Raw genomic sequence first — 22,533 nt, 5'->3', positions numbered from 1 at the left:
GTTTGGTACCCCAAATGGAATCAAAAAAATCATTGTTCTAAAAAAATGATCATGATGACCCATCCTAATATATATTGGCCTACTTTTAAGTGCTATATATGTTTATCATAGAAACTTTAGCACGATCGATTGCAATTAATTGCTAACAGCCTAGCGGATATCTTCGCAATCGGGAAACTACTGTCAACATGATTTCTAACGGTGGCATCGTGAAGTTTTATCTTCAACACCAATCCGAAGATGAATTATTACGTTTTTTATGTCGCTAAGGGAAGGAACGAGAAGAAAATATCAAGCCAACAGTAAAGCATGGATTAGCAGCTTCATGTTTTATTGGTCGAAGCATGGAGTCGAAATGGATTAAGTCTGTATTTACGGTATGTTGCCTAAAGATAAAAAAAAATCAGAAGAATAACTTGTTGTGATTTTGATTTAAAGCTGAAATAATCCATTATCTTCTCCTTTCGATAATTCTGGAACACCATCACCAGCCTTGATGTGCGATAGCCGTTCAAGTACGTCCGACTACAACTCTTCTTCAGCGGTTTCTGAAAGCACACTATATCGAAAAGTAGTCGTCGGGATTTTCTGGGGCATAAAATCTCTGCTCATCGGAAGGGAAGTAAAGCCGTTTGTCCCCGGTTCATGAGTTGATGGGTCGATAGGTAGGGTCCAGGTGCGGGAGCTGCCTTCGTGGCGTGGGTAGCATTGGTGCTTAACACGGAAAACAAGATCGACGGAAAACAAATCAAGGGAAAAAAAACATCTTATGATTCCATAATACCATAATGAATGGTGGAGTGCAATACTGAATTATCAGTTATACACATTGTTTATTATCGTTCGATGGTCTTTGAACTAATTATACTCATATGTTTAGTAAATATGACGCGTCACGATAAATCGAAATGTTCCATTATTACCGGGACTTCAATTGGCGTGTTCAAAGTGCGCGAACGTGTTTCCCATACTCGAATATTATGGCACTGGTCTAAAACCGTACTGATGTCACAAAACGAATAAATTAATTCAAGTCTAGTTGTTGTTGAATGGCGCTAAGGTGGTTCTGAGAAAACAGCGTCAAGCGTTCCCAAAATAGAACTACTCTCAATCGGCACGCATGGGAGAGCTAATTAACTCGTGAATTCGCAGAGAATTGATTTCCATGTTTGTGATATGTTTTCGTCTTGTTCAGTTTGATTCGGTCCACACTTGGAATCGGGTGCTTCTGTGGCTTGAGCTGGCTGCTTCGATCGAGTGGAATCTTAGTTCGTTGAAGGGAGTCGATCATGGCTCAGCTTCAATCAGGTACAAGGGATGAAGGTGATTGATCAAAAGTTTTGTTTCTTTTTCGGATTCAACTGTCTTTTAACCTTTCGACCATTGCCTTTAATCCTCAGATCCAGTATCCACTGAACCGAAGATATGTTTCAAAGTGCTAAGCAAGGATCTGGATGATAGGCGGGTACGTTAAATAGAATCTGATAAGTGAATTGTGTTGAAAAATGTGCACGCTTATTAAATGATCGTTTCATAAATCGCGACTACGTATTTGCTGTAGCAAAGTGGGCAAATAGTGCTTTGAAAAACTGGTGAAAAAGTGTAGGTTTTACAAAAAAAACATCTAGCCGGTTTATCACGAATTCGTAACAACTACCGACTTCTGCAGAGAGATCTTATTCTAAGGGTTTTTACACACGTGATAAGGTTTCAGACCAATCGGTGCAGAGAAAATTTGGTTTTTGTGAAGTTTGCTACAAATTCAATTTTTCGTACATTAGTGTTGCGACAAGTGTAACAGAAGCTTTGGAAACGCTCCATTGCATTTCTGCTGTGCTCAACGACATCACCAGCATAGCCAACCGGACGACGGTACCGGTGTTTGTTTAGAGAAGTGAAGGCAGGAGTAACTCCGACCGATGTGCTCCTTCTCGAGATCCTTCAGTAGCTTCAGAGGGAGCAGCTCGTGGCAAACCAGCTTCTCCAGCCGAAGTGCTTTTTCTTCGTAGTTTTCGCTTTATGAGGATGACCAAGCAAAGGTGATGTTGTCGATACCAAAAAACACGGTGTCGTGGTGCACGTGCACTATTCGTCACTCTGTCCACAATCACTGAAGTTTCCAATTTGGTCCAAGGTTCCCTGCTGAATGAGTAAATAATGTGTCGAAATTGAGCTGGTTAATCTCTCGGAGGAGCAATTCAATGTTACAGGTGGATGCAGACATCCGAACCCGACAGTTGGCGCTCGTTCAGGGGAAGAGGGATGTCTCTCTCGGGAAGTTGTATGTTGGCATGTCAACGCCTCTTGAATCAGTGATTCGTTGTCGTCCGTCGCGGAGTGCAGTGTGGGAAATTCTCGTGTCACCTCCAATCTCCATTGATCGATTCTCTTCATCGATAAGCGTGATTGTGATGTAGTAATAAGCGTGATTGCCTCTCACCCCAAAAGGGCTAAGGTTCAATCCCAATTGACGCCGCCGGGATTTTCCTTCGGAAGGGAAGTAAAGCCGTTGGTCCTCGGTCTATGAAATGATGGATCGATAGGTAGGGTCCAGGTGTGGGAACTGTCTTCCTGGCGTCCATAGCATTGGGATTCAGTACGGTAAACAAGATCGACGGAAAGCAAATCAAGGGAAAAAAAGTTCTTGGCGGAAGTTGGTCGTCTGTTCTCTGTGATATTACCAGAGTTACATTTTCCTCGTGTGTGCAAAAATGTGCTGCCGAGACTCTCAACAAACCGTCTCCCGTCGCAACGAAAACAACATGTGACGAGCGAGAAAGAGACACGCGAGAATAAGATATGAGCGGGAAACAAATGCGACACCCAAAAATCCTGGCGTGCGCGAGGCTCGCGCTGATCTCATGTGCCTCATCTCATGTGCTACGATTAATGCTAGAACTGCAGAGCTCGAAGTTCTGAAAGGTGCAAGGTAAGCGAAATACAGGCTGTTGGAACTTGATTGCTTTGACCGACATTTCATTTGCGTTTGCACAAATCATTCCTATTTTAGAGGAAAGGTAGCATATATTTGCAGTGCTTAAATTCTTGAAATCCACTAATAGCAAAAGCCATTAATTTGCCAGTCAATTAGAATATTCTTTGTTTATTTTTTCCGGTTCAACACTTAACTGCACTTGCATGACTAACATCTGTTGACACGATATTTTCAGTATCAGTATTGTTTAGTACGGGGATTTGACCGTTGCAAGACGTTCGCACATTTTCAACGTAATTTAACCATTCATCGGCAACAGAACTGGTATATATTTTGAATAGATTATATCGGAATGCTACGAATGCAGCAATGTTATTATAATATTTACCATTCCAATTATTAATATCACCAAGTCTACCGACCTTCTGTTCCGATGTTTCAAATCGCTTTCTGGTTGGCACGGTACGATCTGCGGGTTTCGATGGCATCGTTTTCGCGTCGACGTCCGTAATCACTAAGAAGAAATAACCTTTTCGGTTAGATAATGGACGACCTTGCCTTTGAAGCGCCTGAGTATCAGCACCAATTCCACAAAGTGACCACCAAGCGCCACCATCTCGCTAAAACAAACCAGAAAGTGGTAGAGCCATTGCGACAACCTGCAACAGATCAACCAATTAAATACCCATGTTGCCGCCATGTTGCCAGAGTGTATGGTTTAAATTTGGAAAATACCGTGTTGAAAGTTGATCTATCCATTTGAAAAATTATGATATTCCAAAACTTAAGCACATTCTTAAGTCATCCTTTTTTTTTTAGCAGCCCGCTAATTCAGATCAGAAGAACATCAGCAAATGCTGATCTTTTAAAACTTCCTGGCTGTCTAGGGAGCATATCTGAAAGAATATACTGTTACTTATGCAACGTTACCTGTACATCTACAAAATTTCCTTAAGTTTTAGAAAATTTACTCAAATTTCAAAGTACCTTGAAATTAAACGATGGTCCAAAATCTTCATCTCCAGGAAGTTCATTGAGACTTTTAAGATCTCTGACAAACTGCTATGAAGTTCCCTAAACTGAACCGAAGATCCCTGAAGTCTTCTATCTGTGCGAAATTCCCTGAACATTTTCAAAATGCCCTGTACTTCTATGAAGTTATACGCAGTTCCTCGAATTATTAAGCAGTCTACAAAACTTCATCAAAGCTTGCTTCACGTCTACGTTTCTCGTTGATTTTCCGCAAAGTTCGACGCACGAAATTTCCTGAATTTGTGCGGAATTCTCTGAACTATTTCAAGTCCATGAGGTTTTATCAAAACTCTGAAGTTATAAAAAAGGTCCCTGAATAATAAAGAGGTTCCCTGCCATTAAACAATAAACTTCTACGAAGATACCTAAACTTGTATAAAGTTCCCACTTCTACGAAGTTTTCTGAACTTTTCCATGTTTTCAGAACTTCAAATAATTTCACTAAATTTAGCTCATGATTCAGCTGACATATGTTGGTCTTAATGCATAAAACAAAATATAATAATTATACGAAAGAAACATTCAAAATCAGGACAGCGTTCTAGTGAAAACAGTTAACGGAACATTAGTGTCAAATGAAGCATAAGTGTTACTAATCACATTATCGACAGTATGAATAGCCTCATTCAGCCCATACTGTCAATTACGAGCTGCGAGGTGTGTGAAGTGTCGTTGTCTTATAACTTTTTCAGGTACGTAGAAGAAGAGTTATCGAAGCAGTTCGATGAAACTCTACGAAGTTTACTGAACTTCGGTGAGCTTCTACAAAGTTAGCTGAACTTTAAAGAAAAATCTGCACTTCAAGAAAGTTTCCTGAAGTTTCTTGAAGAACTACAAAATTCTTTGCCTCTCGGATAGCAGTTCGTACCCTGGTATAGTGGCTGTAGGTGCATTGTCAGACAGCACCAGCAAATCAACAGAGGAAGTGGTAGAGGTGCTGCATGAAGAGGTGGTGATAATGGACGTGCCCTCAGGAGGCCGATAAAGCATGCAAAAACGAACATCAGCATCCTCGGTAGCAAGGGTTTGCGGATCTATCGAGATTCGATGCGTTGCAAGCACAAAAAAAAGTATAGGAAATCGATTTAGATCTCCATTGTAATATTTGTTTAGTCCTTCGGCTCCGCAGAGCTTTCAAAGATATAGCCTACTAAATAAACATTTTGGAAAACTTGGTTTCCGATTCAGATACTGACCGTTGAGTGTGACAAATATGTTGGATTCATCCCAAAATTTACAATCCAGTATTCTTATTTCTCATCATATTTTCAGGTTGACTACTACTTGGGACGAACACACCATGCTTTTTATCTAAATATATTTGAACCGTTCTCAAATTTAGGTACATGTTTGAATTAACTAGTGATGTCGGCTACAGCTTGAAAGGCTGAAAATACTGATGGATGAAGTCACACGAATCAATTTCAACAACGAAGTTTTTTTTAAAGGGCCCTCCGAACTATTGGTTCTCTGCCAGCTGCATAATACCTATCAATTTGATCCACCAAGATCAATCGGATCCAAATCATGCTGATCAATGTCGCAAAATTTGAGCATATTTGGTGGCGAACTAATTCTGCACTTGCTCTTTGAAGTTTATATGGGAATTACTATGAGAAAATTATATTTTTTGTCCTCATCGTTCTAGCCCTGCACCATAATGATTTACAGAAAAGTTGTCCATCAGAGCCAGGGGGGGCCCCCTTACGAAAGAGAGGGGGCTCTTTCGTAAAAATTTCCCAGCAACAACTTTGTTGAAAACCACTTTTTAATTGAATGTCAAGAAAATTTGTTATTAATTAATTTCCAAGTTGATAACTTGCTGGTAGGATTAATCGGCTGTTTTCAGGGCAACACCTTATGACATAATAGCCTCGATTTTTTGTCCTATTATTCCAATGTTGTCTGAGTAGTAAATGAACCATGTCAGAAGAACATCATCTTCCTAACCAATTAATAACTAATTATCCTTACGTTCAATTTTTCAATTCCCACCTTAACTTCAAAGGGCCAAGTGCAGTATGAGTTCACAAATTTTGTGAGAATGAAAAGGAGCTGATTTGAAATCGTTTGAACTTGTGGAGCTAAATCAATATTTTGAACCATGAAAATTCCATGCGCATGGATCGGTAACAAATAACTCCGCCGGTAATTGGTTCGTAATCGTTTAACTCATCTTCCGCTTGAAATACTTCTATAAAACCACAATCTCTCAACCCTCAAAAACTGAATACCAACTGATTGAAATCAATCAGTTGTACCAGCAACACGAGAATGTGACAGGACTACAACAGTTCTCTGCTGTTTTTTATACCAACCAGCCACTTTTAACATGCACGCAGGACGTATGTACGCTGCCGATCTCCCTGGAGCTCGCCGAGCCACAGCACATATGACACGAATGAGGCACGTAGGAACAAAAAAGAAACGCGAAATAATACGTCTCGAAATGTACCAGGCACCTACGATTTTATAGAAAGCGTGTCTCTATCACGCGGGATGGATGCACGTGTACATTAACTCTGGATATTACCATAAATGTTTGCATATAAATGATTAAAAAAAAACAATTTTTGAATTAGTTATATAGTGTTCGTTGTTTTAGTTTCTCCACACAATGTGTTTGTCATTCAAGTCAGAACTCTCTTGAAATTTCTCTTAACATTAATTGTTTGTAATCCTTCTTTTAGCATACCCTAAGTATTCTTATAAAATCCCCAAGGGATTATAGTCTGGATTAGTTATCTACTAGAAACTTCTTGAAATTATTCTCAGAATACTCACGAATTTTTCCCTTGAATTGCTTTGAAGTTTTTTTTGATAATTATCGTGAAATAATCCTCGGAATTACCTTCCAAATTGTCTCTAAATTCCACGACAAATCCTATGAATATTCATTCAAGTTTCCTTTAAATCCTATTCATAATTTCCATGAAATTCTACTCAGAACTACCTTGGGGTATTCTCCGTATGTTTCACATGGAATCTAGAGTTTCTCAGACCTACCTTGAAAGCAGATTTCACTTTTCACTTTTGTTTTCCTCTTCTTCCCAGAACTCCCTTCGAATAAGTGCCTTGGAAATTCTAATCAAATTTCATGAGCCTTGAAATTGTGCTTGGTCGGTTGATTTGAGTTTCTCAAATCTGTGATCTTGGAAAATGTCCAATGCCCAATATCAAGAATATTTATCTTTGTTAGTTAAACTTTTAACGGGACTAACTTCAACTGACTTTACGAGGATTCAGTGAATTACTGATGAGACGTTCTTTCTGGTAGACACTGTTAGATACAGTTTCGATTTACTAGTGAGTTCTTTATTCTATATAATTCTCGATTTTATACCCAATACCATAAAAATACAATGATACCTCAAACTACCGGAAACTATCGCCGTTACTATAGAATTATTGCTCAATACAATTCCAGTTATAAGCAATCCAATGAACTGTATTTCAGGCGAATTCATCGTCGCACAGTAACAAAATTTATCTAAAAATAAATTGATTTCAAGAATTAACACACCGGCGCCCGTTGAAAAGTGTATTTTCAACATACTCATTCATGCAATTTCCCTAACTAGAACTTTCTGTTGGTTTTGAGTTGCTACCTTCCCGTGAAGGTTTTCGTTGAACACCATCCTTACCTCCTTGCTCTCTTCTTTGTCGAACTTCTGCGAAACGTCTATTGGTAGAAGACACACTTCTGTTATTGCTCTTTTGAATAACCCTCTTGAAGTTTGCACTAGAACTACACGTACGTGCCCGCCGCTCCCTGGAAACATGTCCACGATAAGTCCTATGTCCCATTGTAGCGGTGGAAGGTTTTCTTGGTTCAGCAAAACTAACGCGCCTTTGTATAGATCGCGCTGGACCTCGGTTTGCCATTTCGAACGCTGATGAAGTTGACTAATATAATCGCGAGCCCATCGGTGCCAAAAATCTCATTTCCTGTAATCGATTCAATCGATTAACATTGATATCGGTTACATCGGGTTCGGGGAGGGAAAACATTGGTTCTCCGATTAATAGCTGCCCAGGAGTCAACGCGGTTAGATCCTTAGGATCATTGTAAAGCGGAGTCAATGGTCTAGAGTTCAGAATGGCTTATATTTGAGTTATAACGGTAGTCATTTCATCTAATCAAAGGGATTTCATTCCGAATACTCGACGAAAATGGTGCTTAAAGTATTTGACGCCGGCTTCCCATAATCACCCGAAATGCGGTGAGGAGCGAGCGGGAATAAAATTAAAAGTAATGCCTTAATTAAGACAGTAATTATTGCAAACCTCTGATTGAAACTGCTGTAAAAATTGCGCCCGAAGATCATTAAGCTCACGCTTAGCACCGACAAATGTTGTAGCATTATCACAGTAGAGATTAACCAATCGTCCACGTCTAGCTATAAAGCGTTTCATAGCGTTTATACATGACTGTGAGGAAAGGTCATACACCACTTCAAGGTGAATGGTCTTTGAAACCATGCATACGAAGCACGCAACATAAACCTTGACTGAGGTTCCTCTGCCCACAAGTGGACGTACCAAAAAAAGTTCACAATAATCTAGACCACAATTTGAGAAAACTCGAGCTGGTGTAATCCTAACTTCGGGAAGTGAAGCCATAATTTGTCTTGATGTGCGTGGACTACAGCGAAAATATTGTACGCATTCTCCTACTACCTTTCTTGCAAGGTTTCTTCCACGAATGGGTCAATAGCGTTGTCGCATTAATCGAAAGCAACAGCGTTGGTCCGCCATGCAACGTTTGAAAATGTATAGATCGTGCTATCAATTTCGTTAGTCTGTGGTCACCTGGCAACAAAATGGGACATCGAGTATCAATAGGTGCTGATAGTTTTACCAGCCATCCCTTTATCCTAAGTAGTTTATCCTCATGCAAATACACATTCAATCCCTTTAACAAAGACTTGAAATTCATTTCGGTGGAAGTACAATCATCACCCTTAGCTTTCTCCAGTCCATTTATTTCAGTAGGAAAGCATTGTAGTTGAGCTACTCGTACAAGAGATTTCACTGCAGTTAAATTGCTTGCCATGCGATGCTTTTTGTTGGAACAAACGTTATTGTAGAATCGGTAACACCAAGCGATTACTTTGACTAATTTCGCTAGATCAGATAATCGATCAAATATGTCCCAAGGAGTCTCATCAATCGTTAGCAATAAGGAGATAGTTTTCCCTTCCAAACCTACTAGTTCTTTGGAAATTGAACCATTTATGGAATTTGGCCAGAACTCCGTGGATTGAGTGAGGTAACTTGGTCCATGCCACCAGAGCTGATTTTTCACAATTTCCATGCGAAATATGATCTGCAGGATTATTTTCAGATTGAACATGCCACCAAACATGTCCGTTAGAAAGTCTCTGAACTTCAGCGATTCTATTGGAAACAAATTTTTTCCAAGTTGAGGGTGGGGAATTAATCCAATGTAAAACTACTGTGGAGTCAGTCCAAAACGTGACTGCTCCTTGAAATTCTGTCGATGTAAGAACCTGATCAACCAATTGACATCCAAGAAGAGCTCCACATAATTCTAAACGAGGTATGGATAGATTTTTGATTGGTGCTACCCGTGATTTTGATATCAAAAGATTACTGTGCTGTTTGCCAGATTCATCCACTGAAACGACATACACACAACTGCCATAGCCTCGTGCAGAAGCGTCGCAAAAACAATGTAAAGAATAATTCCTACTAACCATTACACGTCGAGGCACTTCTACATTCTGCAGTCCAGGCAATTGATTTCGATATTGCTGCCACCAAGTTGTCAACTCTGTAGATAATCGATCATCCCACGACAAATTTGCGCTCCACAGTTTCTGAACAAACATTTTTGCCGCGGCTACCACTGGTCCAACAAGACCTAATGGATCAAATAGTTGAGCCACAACTCGTTTGGTTATGACATCAGAGTCCGCAAGTGAAGGTAGTTTGATACTAAATTTATCTGTATGAGGATTCCAAAAAAGCCCTAACGTTTTCACCGATGCTTCGTGATCATGTTCAAATATCGTCCAATTTAGCCGAGCGACTACGAGCGTGCCCTAGGCGGTGTGCCCCGATCGGACGGAAGGCGGGACGAGCAGTTACACAGCAGCTTCTTTTCTTTATTTAACGTCGGTTTCTGTTCCGCAATCTAGTGCCAATCACCGACGGACATCGATTGCCATCCATTAACGGCAATCGAATGTGCAGGAAGGCAGCTTCCACACCTGCGTAGGATATCGCACCCATTCAACACACATGGGCCGGGACCAACGGCTTTACTTCCCTTCCGAAGGAAGACGTGACCAGAGATTTTTATGCCTCAGAAAAATCCCACCGACCTCGGCTGGGATTGAACCCAGACCCATCGGGGTGTTAGAAAGCAGTCACGCTTACCACTACACCACCGGCGCCGGCCACACACAGCAGCTTGATTGTTAACTGGTCCTGCAGAGTACGCAGGTGCACCCACACCCAGTAGCAGTACAGGTAATACAGGCCCATCGTGCGTAGAAACCCAAATATAAAATTGAATAGTCGAGAAAAGTAGGGATCTCTAGTTCTAGTTAGTAGAGGAGAAGATGACCGAAGTAATTTATAATGATCTCGTTGGGAATAAACTATTTGTTATGAATCTCTAGGTTTGTGGCAAGTTTGATTTTTGTACTTTGACTATATGTTTTAGTATTACTTCTACGTGAAGTCAACGATTTACATAGTTGAAGATGCTAATTTCAAATAACAGACTGTAGTGGTAATTGTTATACGATAGATGGAGTAGATGAAAGCATAGAGTTGATAGTTCCGTTAGAGTACGGCAGTGTGAAGATTGCATATGGATATAAGAATAGTGAGCTAGAACAACTTTTTAAGGAAGGTACAAATCGGTTTTTTCATCTCTCTTTACCAAACTCCCCCTTTGGAGAGGGATGGTGAGGGGTGTCCCCCCCCCCCGCCACCACTGGAAAAAAGAGATGAAAACCGACCCGCTCAAGTACCAACTGTGTGTTTGAAACAGTTCTACCGATTTTTTACCGCACTTCAGTTGTTATTTGAAGGAAGGCATCCAGTCGTAGGTTTGGAAATTGCAACTATTGTTTACCCCTACCACGATATGTGCTCCTTGTGTTGACTAGCCGGCCGAACATAGGGACTTCCACCTACCGATAAGTTCAAATTGGACGATACGGTGGATCGTTGCGACGCACAGTGGACACCGTCCATACAAATCTCGGACAAAAATCCAAAAGTTGTCTGAATTTGATGGAAAGTTCATATTATAGTGGTTTTAGGATGCAGCGTTCGTTTTTGATGTTTTTACTTTAAGTGGCGATCCATAGAGTACGTCACGCTATATTGAGGGAAAATCATCCCTCCTCTCCCCCTTTCAATGCATTTTGCCTAGACATAATGCATTGTTTATCAGCGATTCTTTATGTCCCCCTCCCTCCTTAAGGTGTGACGTACTTAATGGACGTCCCCTCATCACCTTACTTGAAACCGCTGGAAAAACGGTTTTTCGATCAGAAACGCGCAAGTACGGGTGTGTCATATACAATACTATGGTTTATACTAATAGACCGAGTGAAGCATCTTCCGATTTTCCACATATTCGAGAAGTTTTTCCTGGAAAAGCCAGGTGAGCAGATCCACTTTCGACAAAAGTGACTAACACTCGCATGGTCGAAAACAGCTTTTTGCCATCTCATCCGTGCATATTACTGAACCATTTAATCACAGATATGTGAGCAAGAAAGATACAGATTAGTGGGTAAACAAAGAATCGATTTATCCCCATGTGCTAGACAGAGAGAGACGATTAAACGTCAAAATGGCTTATGAGGAGTGAGTAGCTTTTACTCACCTAGTGAGTAGCTTTTTTTTTGTCCGTGAAGAGCACAGCCCAAGTAACAATTTGGGTTTTATGAGGGTTCTGTAGACCATGATTTAGACTTGTTGTATGCTATAAAACCTCAATAAAACTTGTAATATTGCTTGGGAGTGCTGCCCTTATTAAAAATGTGGCGATTCTGATAAGCTTTTTTGAAAATCAAAACATTTTTCCGGTGTGTTGCATCCGCTGACCAGATTTAGATATAACATTAAAGTATTGATTGAATTTAAAACTACTGAAAATGGATTCCCAAGCAGCAGGTAAAAAGTCATGATTTGAAACTATATTTGGAAACACAATAGTTAAACTCTTTTCATTGTTATATAAATTTTCTTAAAAAGAAAAGATATACTAGGTGGTTTACACGTTCTGGGCAGTTGGGAGGAAAATTCAGATCAATTCGCGAATACATTACGAGACATGTGGAAATAATTTATCAGGATGTCGATGTTACAATCGGCGCTTTGTATCGCGAATACCTACGCCGCTGGAACAATGCAAAACGATTGAATGAACGATTTCTGACAGCAAATGCAGAATGGTTGGATCAATTCATAGACGAGCTTGTAGTACGAGTGAGTAATTACTTTAATTGGTTATAATTTTGTTTTTTAAAACTAGTATTCTCTTGAATTTAAGGTGAGCTATATTTTGAAACGGAAATGAAAATGCGGGCTGAAGGTAAGAAAGAATTGGCGAACGTTTTGAAATCTGGTACAATTTTGAAAATATCAAATGAACAGGCATTGGCAATTTTTACTAATGCTAAGTTTTCAAAACGAAAATATAACATCATCAGTGAAACAGCAAAGATCGTGTACCAATCGTACAAATCAATATCAGCAGCTAAAAAACTGTGCTACCCTCCTGAAACTCATTTTGATACATCAAAAGTTCACTGTACAGTTGATTTACAGAAAGTCCTTAATCGCACTGCTTCTAGATTGTCCAAACTTTTCGAGACAGAAATCATTTCTTCGGCTCAAAAGGGTTGCACACGTTTTCACCTCTATGTGAAATGGGATCTTGACGAACATGCCTGAGTACAATCAGAAATTCGAAGATCCGAAAAACTCTGATGCTCATGTAGTGTTAACATCAATTGTTCCACTGAGAATATTCGGAGAGGAATGTTTGATTTGGGACAAGAGAAAACAACGGAAGAGTATGAGCGCATGATTGGCGCAATCAAATAGCTCAAAGCAATGTAATTGAAAGTAGAAAAATACGTGATTAGTATCGAATATAAATTCTCAATGACTATGATTGACACTAAAACCATTAATGCCATTACGTGGACTTCATCTGCACAGCAATGTTACCTGTGCAAAGCCAAATTTCAATGATATTGAAAACATTGTGAAAAAACCTATTGAAACTGCCTACTTAAAATTCGGAATCATTAGTCTACACTGCTGGATTCGTTGCTTTGAATGTTTATTGCATATCGCCTACAGGCTCAGCTTTTGCAAGTGGGTAAAATCAGGTCATATGTATGAATATAATCGCAACAAGAATCGCATTCAGACAGAATTCATTAGTAAACTTGGCCTGTACGTTGATATACCTCGTCCTGGTTTTGGCACAAGCAATACTGGCAACACTGCCAGGCGTTTTTTTTTAAATGCGGAAATATCTTCGGCAAGCACCCATATCGACTTGAATTTGATAATATGATTTCGAACTCTGTCAAAAGCTTTTTCTAGTGGAGAATCCATTGATTCTGAAAAGTTTTCGAAATATTCCACAAACACACAAATACGAGCCGTCTGTACGTCCAATTCTATGACTGGTATCACATGCCGACATCGGTCCATAAGTTGCTGATTCACGGACATTCGATAATTCACGAAGCATCAGTACCGATTGGCAAGCTTTGAGAGGAAGCTCAAGAAATTATAAATAAGGAGCTTCAGAGAATTCGCAATGACAATACCTGGAAAGCATCATGAGAAAAAACGCTACGAAGTCGTAATAAATTTTTGATGTGAAAAATTATAGTAAGCCTGAATTCGAGGCCAGCTATGAGAGCGATGACAGTTGAATGACGATAAATGAAGCAAATCAATATGGTTTGACAGTAAATATGCGTATTTGAGGATAATAACTCTATCTTTTTATCTAAGATATATCTGATTTATCTTGAGATAATACAAAATTTTCATCGTCAAACATCATCTCTATGAAAAGTGGACTAACAAAAATCAAAGCATCGCAAAATCCTTTTGTGTTACGAACTACCATGCGTCTCCACTGTTTCTTTTTTGAAAAATCGTCTCCAAAGTTTTTTTTTTAAATCATACCTTGGGGCAAAAAGGGGCAAAACAACATGTACATTTCCAAAAAGTTCAATAATTTTCCATCATTGTGAACTACAAGCGATCTTTTCGAACTGTTTCAAAAAAATTTACAAGCTCCTTAAACATTAAGATTTGCAATTTTCTGCATGCCTTATCATTTATTATCGAATGTAGGAAAGAGAAGGAATACTTGTATTGGATAAATCTAATGGCAAACATAAGCTGGATGGAAACCCTTCAAATTAAAACCATTTTGACCCAGATCGGAAATATAGTTGAAAAGATATATTCATATCAATGACAGAGGTTTGCTTTTGTTTTTTATGCAAATTCTCACAGAATTTCCCGACCTCCTCACCTTTGAATAGCTGCTAAAAAAATAATTTTCTTTATAATGTTGTGATATTGTGGGAAAATTTTATTCAATATGTATATAAAAATCAAAAAATTCAAATCATTTAAAACCAAAAAAAAAAAAATTATTTTGATTAAAGTCCAGCTTGGCGCCATTGTGCGACGGTGCGCGAATGCTCCGACTGGATTGCACCAGCAATAACTCGTGGTCCTCCGCCGTCTTTCGGTGATCAGAGATCGAACAGAAGATCAAAAGGAAGCATTCTTGTCGCATCGTAGCTGGTACAAATCTCCGCTATCTCCCGCAACGATTGAGGCCTTGCTACGGTGACGATTGCTGCATAGTCCGCATTCATGTTTTTTTTTTCTCTATGAAACACTTATCTTCTTCTGGAATCGGCGGCTCCACAAACCGGAAAAGCGCTGAAATGTCTCGGTAATACTTTGCAAAAGATTCGATGGCTCCTTGAAAACGAAAACTGGCTTCCAGGTGAAGAATCAATGGCAAACGCTCTCTGCGGATCTCCTGCTTGAAAGCGTCTCATGACGGTAACAACTGTTGTGACGTTGCGCGGGCATACCCATCGAGTGCGTCGTCCTGCAACAAATGCTTAATAGAAATCAACAGTCCCTCATCGCTAATTCCCTCCGATCTGACTAATGTCTCGACGCGATCCAAAAACACTTGGAGCTGAGCGAGATGGTGTCCTTCTCTTCCCGAAACGTGAATGGCCAATTATGCACCGGTTTCAGCATTCTTCTTTCTTTCTGGAGGTGGCCTCCCTTGGCGAAGCAGATCATTCCGAATTCTGTGATACACGCAGGCAAAAGAACGTAAGAATTCTATTAGAAACATTTATGAATTTTAGCCACAAGACATCAGTATGGATTTCATTGATTTACCTTATGAAAAATAATGTTGAAAACAATAATTAATGGGAACCGACTGGAACCGAACCCTGGACGTTGAGATTACGAGGCCCGTGTGTTGACCACTCGTCTTTGAATGCTTGGGATAATGAAATGGTTGAAGGCGTATAAGAGCTCATGTTACCCAACAATCATTCATAAGTCACGCTAATGAAATTCATATGTGTTGTTCATAAGTCTAGCCTTATGAGATTTTTAAGCCTATTTTCCTCAGTGGCTTGCGCTTCTCGGGCTCGAGCATTCCTAGCTTGTGCGTCCTTCTCCTTCTTCTCTTGCTCGCGCCTGCCTGGCTCGTGCTTCAATTTCTTCAACATTTCAGACTCGCGCTTCCTTTTCTTCGTCTTCTCTAGCTCGCATCTCTCTGGCTCGTGCGTTCCGAGACTCGTACTCGTGAAGGCCGTAAGCACTATAGGAAATTTCCATACAAGCAAGCGGACAAAAATATTTTCTTCATTTTTGCTTCAATGTAAGATGTTGAATGGTTGTAATTATTAACTAAGGGACGAGGAACACATTTTGATGATTCACGAACAAGTTTTGAAAAGGGCTTAGTTTTTAATTGATCTTTATTGATCATATTTTCAAGTCTTTTTCTGGAACATTTACTTACGGACAACATATTGTGAATTTTACAACATAGCTTCCATTTCAAAGAATGGTTATATTCGTTCTTCTTAGTTTATTTCAGTTATAAGATAGGTAACAGAATGAGTGAAAACTGGGGGGATTAAAATTAACTTTTACGGGTACGACTCCGGCGTAGTGGTTAACATCCGTACCTCTCACGCCAAAGTTACGAGTTCAAATCTCACCCCGGACAAGTCACGAATGACCCAAGAGTGTTTAAGTGACTATAATAAAAAAAAAATAATTGGAAGAAACGGTATAGATTTTATTTCAATCTTTTTTTATTGTTTTCTCGATATTGCACGTTTTTATTATTCGGCACTGCTATCATCCCTAGCAAAATCTTCTTCAACTTCGTCGACAGCTTCCATAAGTTCTTCCAATGCATTGCAGTTATCATCACCGACTGTTGAGCTGTTTTCAGAATCTTCGAATATCTTAAAAACCTTTGACAATATCGGGATAGTTCAACGCTTTTTTTGATTGTCTTCTTCTTTTCTCCATCCAAATGGTACTAATGAATGGATCTGATTCATTCGTTACCCGAATGAAGACATCATGTAAATTTTCGACTCTGGATCTTTTTCTAGCATGGTGAATTCGATATTTTTTCAGCTGTTTATGCTGACTTTCTGCTGCTTCTTCTGCTAATATTCCAAGAGGAGCTGGCGAATGAATTGTTTTTTCTCCAGCATGAGCAAGTACTTTATGTACGGTTGCAGGAATTTTATACCAATCATATAAAGAAAGATAAAGTCGGTATGTGTCTTTGCAATAGGCATCATTTTTTTCTAGATTAATTCCCAAGTAACAATATTGGTTTTATGAGGGTTATGTAGACCATGATTTAGACTTGTAGAATGCTATAAAACCTCTATAAAGCTTGCAATGTTACTTGGGATTGGCTCCTGACTGTTGATAGTAATTAAAATGTTTCGAAACCTCACAATTAATTCTTCGTCGATATTTAAAACGCTGCTTAAAAGATGAGGATTTGCGAATCCTCGTCGACAAATCAGTGCCAACATTTCAAAGGGGCGTAATTGTATTTGTAAACAATGGCTTTAGCCGTCGATTTCTCACGAATAAAAGCTCACTCATGAAAAATAATGACACCAGCAGGTAGAGGAATGTTTCCTTTACCAGCTAGCATTGTTATTTTGGGGAGGTAAGATTTCATTCGCGAGAAATTTACGGGTAAAGTCATTGTTTACAAAAGCAATTACGCCCCTTTGAAATGTTGGCACTGAAATGTTACCTGTAGTGCTCGTACCTGCTCCTCCCGATCTTGGTTGATCAACTTTAACTCCAAATTTTTCATAAAGCTGTGCCGTTACTTGTTTTTTTCTTTGCAGATACTGTTCTTTACATGACTGTAAAACTTTCCATTGCTTTATATCCATACGATACGAAATATGCAGCAGACATTCAAGGAAGCGAATCCATGCATGAAGTGGAGATATACCATAAACTAGGGTATCTACGTTGGATAGAAATCCTTCTTCTAATTTCTCTTTGTTGTTCATTACGTTTGGAGTTGCCCCTCAAATTGGACAGTTCTGCATTGATGAACTACTACAAATATATGTTAACACCTTACCGTCAATCATACTTAGTGCAAATTTAAAATCAACTAAGATTGTGTTTTCGTTTAATAGATCAAATTTCACTGGTATTAGTTCTTGCATTTCTTTATCCACGTCTTGTTTTGTAGCAAGAATTATCTCTCTACTCTCTTTCACAAATTGCAGGATGAATGGTCTACAAAACCGAATGCTTTGAGGCATGCGGTTAAACCACATAATTTTGTTCGGATTATTCGCCACATATACCCATATTGGAGAGAGTGTTGATGAGAAATACATCAGAATCATCGTGACATTCGTCTGGCAGTGTTTGATGATACTGGGAATAACCGGTTGAACCATCCATGCCCCAACTACTCAATAGAATCAATTTTGCATATTCCAGGTTTTTTGATGTCATAAACTCGTCGAGTTCCCTCTCAATAACTTTGATGATTCGTTGGACTGGATGCTCCAACAGAGCCTGTAGTTTCACCTTTATTTTGGACGCGTTTTACACAATGGATTGAGTTGGAGGGGTACATACTTTTTTAAATGTCCCGATAACGTTGTATGGTGGAAATCTTGATGGTGCCTCTCGATGTATTACTTCGTATTGACTTTTGCTTAAGCCAGCTTCAATGAACATACTAAATGCTTCTTCAGGTGACATCATTTCACGTTCATCTGTTAACTGCGCGTATATTTTCTTATAATGTTCTTGGTTTTTAATAAGGTGTCCAATGACCTTAACCAGATTAAAGTCCCGTCGATTATAGGCAGTCCGTCGCGCAATAAATAAGGCCTTCTCGATGCTATCCACCTTTGGATTTACTTCCTCGTTGTCGACGAGACGACGCTTGCTTCTTTCGCTCAGCTCATTAAACTGCTTTGAATGTCCCCTCGTCAACATCATCATTGAATTGAAGGAACGTTCTGCTCCTCTTCGATGAATTCCTTGATGGCAAAGCTAGATTCGAGTCAACTCCGATGATCTGATTCAAATCTCTCTTTTTTTCGTTGAGATTGACTCCACTTCTCCTTGTATTTACTTACAAGTTTGTAAATTTTATCCTGCAGTCGTGTTTGCTTTTCCACGTGGATGGGATACTTGAAGGCTTTTTGAATGTTTTCGCTATGCGTTAGCCTTACGTCAAAAAGTAAAATAATAGTTTTATTATCCATGTTCACACTTGCGTTTAACCGTCTTCAATGAAACTAGAAACGGCCCATAACAATTTAGATACGATTCTGAACGCAATGAGAAATATAGGTAGATTCAACAAGTCTTGAACGATTGGTAGGAATTGTGGGTAGCAGATGCATTATTCTACCTTTGATATATAATAAAGCCCACAAATAACAGGTATAAATATAAATGATCATATAAGCATCATCACAATACATTCTTAATAAGTCATGTTGTTTTGCTTTTTATATCAAAAATAAATTAAGTATGTTGTTCAACAACGCATTTCAATATAACAAAACAGTTTCATCGTAAAAATTTAAAATAGGGTAAATGTTGGCTTCGGCATCTACGACTTTTCTCGGCAACCAATTTTCAAGCGGTAATTGCACAGCAGAACATCTTGGTTAACCAGCTACAAACTGATTTTGATGTCTGAACAAATTTGTCATGTCAGATTTTTACATGATGCAGCTAATTTAGAGGTGCCGATAATAGGACAACCGGTTAACCCGTAAATCAATTGAAAAGGCTGCCGAAGAAAAAGAAGCTGCCAATAATTGTCATTCGAGCGTTGTAAAAACGATTATAGACAATTTTGGACAATTAGGTCGATTTGAATACATAAATCAGCAGACAGCAACATAATGTAAACAAACAAGGTCTTCAGTTGTGTGCATGAGAACGAGACAATGTTAAAAGAAGCTCATGTACGCTGCTTAGACTGACGAGAATATGTAACGCGAAAATAATGTTATTACACGAAAATCAGCTAATGTAATCAAATTTTTGAAAACGCTCTATTTCCAAGTGGTGCAAATTTGCGCAAGATTTTTTTTTCTGAACTCATTAAGATACACGTAAAACTCGATCATGGAGCATAAATTACCTGGGAATGTTTGGGAATAAAAAGTGGCTTACCAACAAAAAATAAATTTTGATGTGTTTCTTGATATTTTCATTATTTTTTTTTTAATTTTTATTTATTTTAATATTATTCATCATATTATATTGCATTCTTATTGAAAGCTCTCTTCATAAGTTTTCTAATGGTATGTAAAAACATATGAATAACTGTTAAATGCATTATAAAATGATATTTTAATGTGGGCTTGTTTTAAAGCAAAAAGTGTATGATTTCAGCATTTTTTTCAACTTTCAAGTTGAATATCTCTGACACTAAAAATCGTAGACACCTAAAATTTTGGGAACTTCTTAGTCAAAGTGTTTACTATTGATGGAGCATTCCAGAATCTGAGTACGAAAAAGTAATTTTTTTTATTTTTGTCCGTCTAATTTCCTATAGTGGTAAGGTTGTGGTGGTAAACCATCCCGATGTTCCGGTGATAATCTTCAGTGGCTCATAATACTGTGACGTTTTTCCTGTGAGTTCGACAATAATAATCCTCTACCCCGTCCTCCAGAGAATGAAAACAGTCGTGACGCTGACGGTGGTGAGCCCTCCTGCTCTTGTGCGTGCTCCACCGAATCCGCTGAAATGTTGCTTCCTCCAGCAGCTCCTTGTTCACGTTGAACGGACCATGACTCGGGGAACGAACAATTGCACAGGCAGTCGAAGTTTCCCCAGCTCGATGTAGTGAGGAAGGGCTGAACCACAAAAGGTTACACAAAACGAGTCTGTGGGGGTAAAACTCTTCAGTATCTTCAACGGCGGAAGCAAGGGAAACGGCCAACCACCTGCTTCTCCAAGATCTCGGGGGTCAGACTCGCTTCGGTAAACACATCTTCAATCTCTACAACACGAAATGGGATGTAAACTCTATACTCGAGCGTAAAGAGCTGGGAGACAGTAAACTCATTAGCTTACTTAAGGTTAGAGACGGAAACACCAAGCTCATTGTGCCTAACCTTCGTGATTTCGGTCACAGCCGAGAATCGCTTCGTCAAATCATTTGAAATTTGAAACACATTCAAAGGTTTGTTTTAGGCTAAAAGTAGACAACCCATGGACCAGTCGAGTTATTCGGATAGACCCGCGATCGGGTGCTTTTCTCAGCCTGTCCATTGACAGACTGAGACGACGAACCAGGGATGACGTCATCAGCTTTATGAGATGACCGGTCATCCATGTCGTCTTCTAACAAAACCTCCATTTTCTCGTACTAGTGGGAGCGCAAAACGCACGATGATGGATGAACGATGCTCACACTCAACTGTCAAGCGGGGTACCAAACAAGCAAAGTAAATAAACATTATTGTTCCGACAGCCAGTGAACTACAAGTATTGCATTCATGACTGACAATATTTTAGTAATTGCAGATGAAAAACATTTCTTCGCTTTATTTAGTACATTGTGGTATTAATAAGCTATACCAAGCACTTGTTTGAACATTTGTCAGGTTCTATAATTGTTTTTGTCTCCCAGAAGCTCCGTTATCTGCATGATTTTTTTCACTTCTGAATGAAAGTCATCCGATACTAACGCAAAACATCTGGTCGCCGTTTACTCTGATGAAAAATGAATCACAAACAGTGCTGCTTGTTCACTACATTTTCTCTTGGCTGGACTCTTTTTATAACATCGACTCTGGTATGCGTAACCACGCATGGCTGATGCACAAATTGGTTCGTCGATTACCAATCGAAGAAGATTAATTCTTTCTTTCGATAATGTCGAAAACTACACTTTCTTCTAAAAAAAAACTCACTCAATTAATTAACTAGTCCGGAACTTTGCCAAAAATTACTAAACGAGAGAAAAAACTGATTATTAACACCAAACGAATAGCAAAAATACTTCCAAATTAACGGAGCACAAAAAAATCGACCGTACTGGATGCTATAACGCAAAGCAATCAACTGAACAACTTGCAAACAATGTTGTTTACAAGGATGGGCTTTTGTATACAATATTTGCTACGTTGCATGAAATGTGTCAGAACTTTACCATGATATATAATGTAAACGTATATGATATGTGACGCTCCATTTATATGCATCATATTGCACAGAAATTTACACCACCGTTTCCGCGATCTGCTTGCTGTGCAGCTGTGCGTTGCGTGCTGTGGTTTTTATCACTTTGGTTTCACTTTCACATAGTTGTACTTTTGCAATCTCTATTAGTGGATCGAAACTAAACGTCAAACCGTTGCTGCGGAAGAAGAATAGATTTTTTTCAAAAATTTGAACCGTATTTCACAATCAAATTAATTATCAAAGAACCAAATTCATTTAGCTTTGATTTATGATTGAACCGATTGTTTATATAACGAATGGAACTACACAATTTGCTAACGTATGATACTTTATTTACTTGAAATTTAATTGATGAACTGAACATCGGACTTCGTTAAAAAGTATGCTAGGTATTTCGAGGACTTGTTTGAAGCTCAATGTGGAACCTCCCTTAGCTCAGTCGGTAAAGGCACAGCTACAAAGTAAGACCATGCTGGAGGTGGCTGGGTTCGATTCCCGGTCCGGTCTAGGAGTCTTTCGTGTTGGAAAATTTCTCGACTTCCCTGGGCAATAGAGTATGATTGTACTTGCCACACAATTATACTAATGCAAAATGGTACAGGTATCGAAAGCTATCAATTAATAACTGTGCAAGTGCATCTAGAACAATAAGTTGAGAGCAGGGTTACTTCCACTCACTTGCTATAAAAAATGTTTTTCAGAATTATGAAATCATGAGATGGTATAGTGATAATTTGTACTTGTAAGTTACAATATG

General features: G+C 39.0%; 1 protein-coding gene across 1 annotated transcript in view; it reads left to right on the top strand.

Annotated features, from left to right (window-relative positions):
- The first annotated feature begins 958 nt into the window (after window positions 1-958).
- Window positions 959-22,533, top strand: part of LOC135703348 (uncharacterized) — a 33,275-nt gene continuing 11,700 nt past the window's right edge. The window contains exons 1-2 of the mRNA XM_065224542.1: window positions 959-1,308; window positions 1,401-1,465. Of these exons, the coding sequence (XP_065080614.1) occupies window positions 1,290-1,308; window positions 1,401-1,465 (84 nt within the window). The 5' untranslated portion in view covers window positions 959-1,289. The remainder of the gene's footprint in view (window positions 1,309-1,400; window positions 1,466-22,533) is intronic.

The sequence above is a fragment of the Ochlerotatus camptorhynchus genome, unplaced genomic scaffold, assembly GCF_037179485.1.
Source record: "Ochlerotatus camptorhynchus isolate MF236.1 unplaced genomic scaffold, CSIRO-AGI_Acam_v1.1 ptg000212l, whole genome shotgun sequence".
NCBI lineage: Eukaryota > Metazoa > Arthropoda > Insecta > Diptera > Culicidae > Ochlerotatus > Ochlerotatus camptorhynchus.
Note: the sequence above shows the minus strand (reverse complement) of the source record. Positions and strands in the feature narration are given on the sequence as shown.